The 7,319-nt window shown below is 31.4% G+C and overlaps 2 protein-coding genes across 2 annotated transcripts; both read left to right on the top strand.

The window, feature by feature from the left end:
• Window positions 1-223: 223 nt before the first annotated feature.
• LOC126666729 (desmethyl-deoxy-podophyllotoxin synthase-like) lies at window positions 224-2,064 on the top strand. The gene is made up of 2 exons (XM_050359586.2): window positions 224-1,160; window positions 1,374-2,064. Exons 1-2 carry the CDS (start codon window positions 276-278, stop codon window positions 1,980-1,982), a joined length of 1,494 nt encoding a protein of 497 aa, XP_050215543.1. The 5' UTR covers window positions 224-275; the 3' UTR covers window positions 1,983-2,064.
• Window positions 2,065-4,105: 2,041 nt separating this feature from the next.
• On the top strand, window positions 4,106-6,412 carry LOC126666730 (cytochrome P450 726A27-like). Its single transcript, XM_050359587.2, has 2 exons — window positions 4,106-5,150; window positions 5,249-6,412. The coding sequence occupies exons 1-2, from the start codon at window positions 4,266-4,268 to the stop codon at window positions 5,855-5,857; spliced, it is 1,494 nt and encodes a 497-aa protein (XP_050215544.1). The 5' UTR covers window positions 4,106-4,265; the 3' UTR covers window positions 5,858-6,412.
• Window positions 6,413-7,319: the final 907 nt, after the last annotated feature.

The following is a 7,319-nucleotide window of genomic DNA, read 5'->3' on the forward strand; positions in this document are numbered from 1 at the left end:
CAATAATTTGGGTACCACATAGTCGATTACCCAATTTCTTCATATTCATGCTACTTATCAACCTTAATTGAATAATAATTAAAAAAAAAATCTCTGATAATTTAACAGTTATTTCTAATTACTCAGATTCTTCCGATTTTAATTACTAGTCAAGAAATGGTGATGTATGCAAGAACATTCCACATGAAAACTTCGTATATAAATATGGAAGATCCTGAGAACCATAATTCATCAAATTAAACATTAATATTCGAATCACATTTTAATTATTGATCATGGAGCTTCAAATCTTCTCTTTTCCTCTACTCTGCACTTCTCTTTTCTTCATTTTCATGTTCTTGAAATTATTTAAAAAATCCTCTGCAAATAATCTACCTCCGGGACCAATCAAGCTTCCTATAATCGGAAACATGCACCAGCTTATCGGCTATCCGCCGCACCATCGCCTGAGAGATTTAGCCAAAGAAAATGGAGACATTATGAGTCTTCAGCTTGGTGAAGTTTCTAATATTGTCATTTCATCGCCCGAAGCTGCGAAGGAAGTGATGAAAACTCACGATATCGCCTTTGCTCAGCGCGCATTTCTGTTAACTGCGAGTATTATAACGTATAACTTTACGGATATCGCGTTTGCTCCGTATTCAGATTACTGGAGACAGCTTAAGAAAATTTGCATACTCGAACTGACAAGCGCGAAACGCGTTCAGTCTTTCAGATCGATCAGGGAAGAAGAAGTGCAAAATTTAATCGGTACCATTTCGTCTTTTTCGGGGGAGTCATTCAATTTTAGTAAAGAGTGGTTTCCTTTAACTTATGGGATTGCTGCTCGAGCTTCTTTTGGTGATAAATGCAAAGATCAAGAGGAATTTATTGCGCTTGTTGCAGAGATAACGAAAATGTCAGCAGGATTTAATCTAGCCGATTTCTTTCCGTCTATGAAGTTTATATATGTGATTAGTGGGATGAAATCTAAGCTCTTGAAGCTGAGGGAGTCGCTGGACAAGATTTTTGAAACCATCATTGATAATCACAGAGCCAAGAGGAAGATTGGCGGCGAATCTGACGATGTTGATGATCTTGTTGATGTTCTGTTGAGACTTCAGGAGAATGGAGAACTTGAATTTCAATTGACAACAGATAACATCAAAGCCGTCATACTGGTAAGTGTGCATTACATTCTGAGTATGAAATATGAATCAAAAAATGCCGAAAAATGTAACGCCACGACGAGATTTTGTTTTTACAGGAGTAAAATAAATGTAAAATTATTCTGCCATAAATTTGTGATGGATCACTTTTTAAAATTTTGCGTTGGCGATGTTAGGTAATGTTTAGGTGCCCCATTTTTGACTTTTCTGTCAATTCTATTTCAGGACGTTTTCATAGCAGGCAGCGAGACATCATCAACAACAGTAGAATGGGCAATGTCCGAAATGCTGAAAAATCCTGAAATAATGAAGAAAGCACAAGATGAGGTAAGGAGTGTCGTCGGAGAAAAAGGAAATGTTGATGAAACGGATCTTGATAAATTGAGCTATTTAAAATTAGTGATCAAAGAAACTTTTAGAGTACATCCTCCTACTCCATTACGTTACAGAGAATGCAGAGAAAAATGTGAAATTAACGGATATGTAATACCAGCTAAAACCAGAGTTATCGTAAATGCATGGGCGATAGGAAGGGATCCGAATCACTGGACGAATGCTGAGACATTTTATCCGGAACGATTTCTTGATAGTTCAATTGATTTTAAAGGAAATCACTTTGAATTTATACCATTCGGTGCTGGAAGAAGGATGTGTCCTGGAATTATGTTTGGTATAGCTAATGTTGAGCTTCCGCTCGCACAATTTCTTTACCATTTTGATTGGAAGCTTGGTGATGGATTGAGCTCAGAAACTGTTGATATGGTTGAGGGTTTTGGTGCTACTGTTAGAAGGAAGAATGACCTACACTTGATTGCTATTCCACACCATAATTAACATGATATCTCTGTATTGATTTATTTCATGCTGTTTCTTTTGAAAAATATTAATAAAATAATAGATGGCTTAATTATTGAAAGGTACCATGTTTTCTATTTTGTTTTGTTAATGGACCAAATTTTCAAGTCGTCAATTTAAGTCAATTTTTTTTTTGTTTTTCAGTTTCAATCGAGCTAATATTTTAAATTAAAGTGAAAAATAGTTTAAATATGCTTTTTTTATTGCTTAATATTGTTTTTATTTACTTTTTTTTTATTTTTTTTAAATATACAGGTCATGTTTAAACATCTTTGCACTTCAATTTAAAATAAATAGTTATAATTAAAATTTAAAATTTTAAAAAGTAGAAATTTATAATATTAAAAGTATGGAAAAAAAATGAAAAAGAACTGATTTTGTTTGATATTTTTCAGTGTTAAATCTGAAAATTTATATGCTTTTTTAGTAATTGTATTGTGGCAATAATGGCATGCGCAGTTGGCGAGTCTTGTGGAATTAAGCTAGCGTAAGACATTTCGATTTGAATAAAAGATATACATTCTCTTAATATCTTATAGAAACAATTTGTCACATTTGTTGAAAAATTAGTAATTCATAACATGAACAATTTACAAGGATTTTGCGTACAAAGACAAAATTATTGAATAAAAGGAACTAAGCTAGTCATTATTTTAAACAATCAAATGATGAGAAATAAGTGACCTAATTTAAATGCATGTCTGATTCTTAGAAACGAAATGAAATAGCTACTTTAAAAAAATAAAATAATTACTTTCATCTTGTTTAAAAGGCCTAATGCCTTAAAACACTCCGACCTTTTAGCCCATTTTCGATCATAACCTGACTTTAAAACAATTACCAATTTTACCATATTTTGTATTTTCGTATTTCAGTTGTACCCTCAAATATTTAAAAACATTATCTATCTTACATATATTAGTTATAACTTTTAGTTATATGTTTTTAACATAATTTTGAGAAAGAAGATAAATTGTTTTAAAAGGTACTTAAAAGTTGGATATGTCTTTCTTCATTTTTATAGTGTAATCAGTTTTAAATTTTTATTATTTTTCTGAGACATATTTGGTTTTTCTAAATTTTAGAAATTTCCCAATATCTATACATTTTTCAAAATTTTCAATTATTATATCCTCACTATTAATAAGGTTTTTATTTATAATTGGAAAAGAAGAAAAAGAAACAAAATTAATTTTAAATAATAAACTCATACTTTTAATATTATATTTATCTTGCTAAACTTAATTAAGACCTACAAACTGACGGTTAAACAAACGGTTTTATTGTTTCTTCTAGATCTTATTGTTTTTTTATCGCACTTTTAAAGATTTTTAGCTAACTTTTTCGTATTGAAAAAAAAAACATAATATCGTAAATGATATTTAAAATTTGGCAGTTGATTCTCAATTAAGTTGGTCCAAACAATCGGTACGATTTGATTTAAAAATATATTTAGCAACTAAAATTTAGTGACTAAAATTATTCATTATTAACTATATTTAAATAATTAATTACTCTTTATACTTCAATAATAAATATTTTGTATCTATAACTCTTAACTCGGTGCAACCAGTCCCAAAATTTATAAATTGGTGCAAACAAGCTCTTCTGGCAAACAATATTCTTTTCCGTTACGGTAAGTTTATTTGTACTAGTTTTACAAGTTTAAGTGTTGGGATGAACCGAGTTAGAATTTAGAGGCATAAGTATTATTTCATTAAAAGTTAAAGTGCTTACAAGCACAATTTACCTTTTTATTATTGACTGATACCCAACAAAATGGAAAAGTAAACCCACTAAATTGTAAAGAAAGCCACTTTATAGTTGGTTAAAATCACATGTCTAAAATGTAAATATATTTTATTGCTAGTTACCACATGTATAGTACTATTTTTGGCCTAACATACGGATGGAAATTTCACCTTAATTTCAGAAATTGCTGATGGGGAGGATCATTCGAGTCCCGACTTTAACTGTTTACTTCTAAATTCCGATTATTCATAGTTTTATCCAATAAATTCTGTACACCACCTAATTTCTTTGTAGTCTTTCTTGTCAACCTTAATTAAGTAATAATTAGAGAAAATCTCCGATAATTTAGCAGTCATTACTAATTACTCAGATTCTTCCTATTTCAATTACTAGTCAAATGCATGCAAGAACATTCCGCATGCAAGCTTCTTATATAAATATTGACGATCCTGAGAGCCATAATTCATCAAATAAAACATTAACATTCAAATAATATTTTAGTTATTCATCATGGATCTTCAATTCTTCTCCTTTCCTTTAATCGGCTCCTTACTTTTATTCATCTTTATGCTCTTCAAATTATACAAAAGATCCACCGCAAGAAATCGACCTCCAGGGCCGAATAAGCTTCCTATCATTGGAAACATGCACCAGCTTTACGGTTATCCACCGCATCGTCGCATGCGAGATTTGGCCAAAGAAAATGGAGACATTATGAGTCTTAAGCTTGGTCAAGTTTCTAATATTGTCATTTCATCGCCCGAAGCTGCGAAAGAAGTGATGAAAACTCATGATATCGCCTTTTCTCAGCGGGCATTTCTGCTAACGGCTAGTATTATAACGTATAACTTTACAGACATCGCATTTGCTCCGTATTCAGATTACTGGAGACAGCTTAAGAAAATTTGCATACTCGAATTGACAAGCGCGAAACGTGTTCAGTCTTTCAGACCGATCAGGGAGGAAGAAGTGCAAAATTTGATTGGTACCATTTCGTCCTTTTCGGGGAAGTCATTCAACTTTAGTAAAGAGTTGTTTCCTTTAACCTACAGCATTGCTGCTCGATCTTCTTTTGGTAAGAAATGCAAGGATCAAGACGAATTTATTGCACTTGTTTCCGAAATCACGAAAATGGCAGCAGGATTTAACATAGCGGATTTTTTTCCGTCGTTTAAGTTTATATATGTGATGAGCGGGATGAGATCTAAACTCTTGAAGCTGAGGGAGTCGGTGGACAAGATTTTTGAAAACATCATTGATAGTCACAGAGCTAAGAGGAAAACCGGCGGAGATTCTGATGATGATGATGATCTTGTCGATGTTCTTTTGAGACTCCAGGCGAACGGGGAACTTGAATTTCAATTGACTACAGATAACATCAAAGCTGTGATCCTGGTAAGTGTGTATTACATCAACTGACAGTTAAATATATCACTAGAAAATAATTTAATTTGGTAGATGTATTAATTGATTTCATGTTAATTGTATTTCAGGACGTTTTCATAGCAGGCAGTGAGACATCATCAACCACAGTAGAATGGGCAATGTCTGAAATGCTGAAAAATCCCGAAGTAATGAAGAAAGCACAAGATGAGGTAAGGAGTGTCGTCGGTGAGAAAGGAAATGTTGATGAAACAGATCTTGATAAATTGAGCTATTTAAAATTAGTGATCAAAGAAACTTTTCGAGTACATCCTCCTACTCCATTACGCTACAGAGAATGCAGAGAAAAATGTGAAATCAACGGATATGAAATACCAGCTAAAACCAGAGTTATCGTAAATGCATGGGCGATCGGAAGAGATCCAAATCACTGGACAGAAGCAGAGAAGTTTACTCCAGAAAGATTTCTCGACAGTGCCATTGATTTCAAAGGAAATCACTTTGAATTTATACCATTTGGTGCTGGAAGAAGGATGTGTCCTGGAATTATGTTCGGTATTGCTAATATTGAGCTTCCGCTCGCACAATTTCTTTACCATTTTGATTGGAAGCTTGGTGATGGATCGAACTCAGAAACTCTTGATATGGCTGATGGTTTTGGTGCTACTGTTAGAAGGAAGCATGACCTACACTTGATTGCTATTCCTCACCGTAATTAACAAAACATTTTTTTTGTTTATATATTGGCTTAATAGCATAAAAAATTCCAAACTTAAGCATATTTTGCAAATTTAACATGAAATTCTAATTTTAGCAGATTTGGATACTAATTTTCATTTTTTTGCAATTTTAGACACATGGAAATTTCTCATCATCAGAAAAATATTGATGTGAACGCTGGAAAAATGTTTATTCCAATGTACATATCAATATTTTTTAACTGAAATTCGCTCGATGTCTAAAATTACAAAAAAAATGAGAGTTCATGTATTAATTTGTCGAATTTAAAAGTTTGTTTAAATTTATAAAGGGCGCTAAAATTTATAAGTTTTTTAAGCTATCAAGCCTTATATATTTCATGCTTTTTTTGTTTTTTAAATATTTTTAGTATAGTTAAAATTTCTATTTTTTTTATGTAATTGTAACAATCCATTGGCGAGTCTTGTGGAACTAAGCCTACCGAATTTTGATTTGTATAAAAGCTATTTTTTTATTTCTTATCTTAACCTTTTGTCTCATTTGTTGAAAAATTAATAATTTGTACGAATTTATAAGGATTTTTCCGCACAAAACACAAAATTATCGAATAATAAGCTATATTGTATAATAAAAGTTCTAATTAATTTAACTTCTATTATCAATGAATTTAAAGAAGTCTTCTAAAAAAAACTCAAATTATAATGATAAATGTATTATGTAACATTATAATCGTAAATTCAATGTATCCATAACTATGATAGTTAAGTCCATCAGTTTTTACGAGTCTTCATAACTCTATCCAAGCAGTTAAAGAATAAAAGTTCAATATAGGCAAAACCCATCCTAAGACTTCTCTACTTTACTATTTTGACTTAATAAGCCCCTATTCCAAAATTCTTTACTGATGGGACCTTTACTTTCATTATTGACATGTTCATGGATGGAAAATGAAAAGTGCGTCTCACTCTCCGTTATGTGAGAGTGTACAAAAAAATTATTATAATTTTTTACCCTCATAAATAATATATATGAAAATACATATAAAGTATAAGGACTTCTAGTTATATTTTGCCATCATCTTCTATCTCTAGACTCCATCTATATGTTGCCACAATCTTTTCCCCGTTAATTTTTTTTTTCAGAGAAAAAAAATTATACACACTTGGTTATATAAGGAATTTTAATTAACCAAGCATTGTTATATATTCACATTAATTTATCTAAAACACATACACTATGCAAAAAATTGAGATCCCGACAATAACATTTTCTTCCATGTTTCTCTCAATTATCAATACTGAACTTGAAGAAATTTCATAGATTTCCCATTGATAGAATACAAATTCCAGGTTCTATTAAAGTCAGATTATGGGTCCATAGCAACAACAATTATCAAGAATTAAGAAATGGAGCTTGAATACTTAACAAGACGCATAAGAACTTCCTAACGAATCAAGAACCAACAACACATGAAAAAAAAAG

This window comes from Mercurialis annua, linkage group LG2, assembly GCF_937616625.2.
Source record: "Mercurialis annua linkage group LG2, ddMerAnnu1.2, whole genome shotgun sequence".
In the NCBI taxonomy this organism is placed as follows: Eukaryota; Viridiplantae; Streptophyta; class Magnoliopsida; order Malpighiales; family Euphorbiaceae; genus Mercurialis; species Mercurialis annua.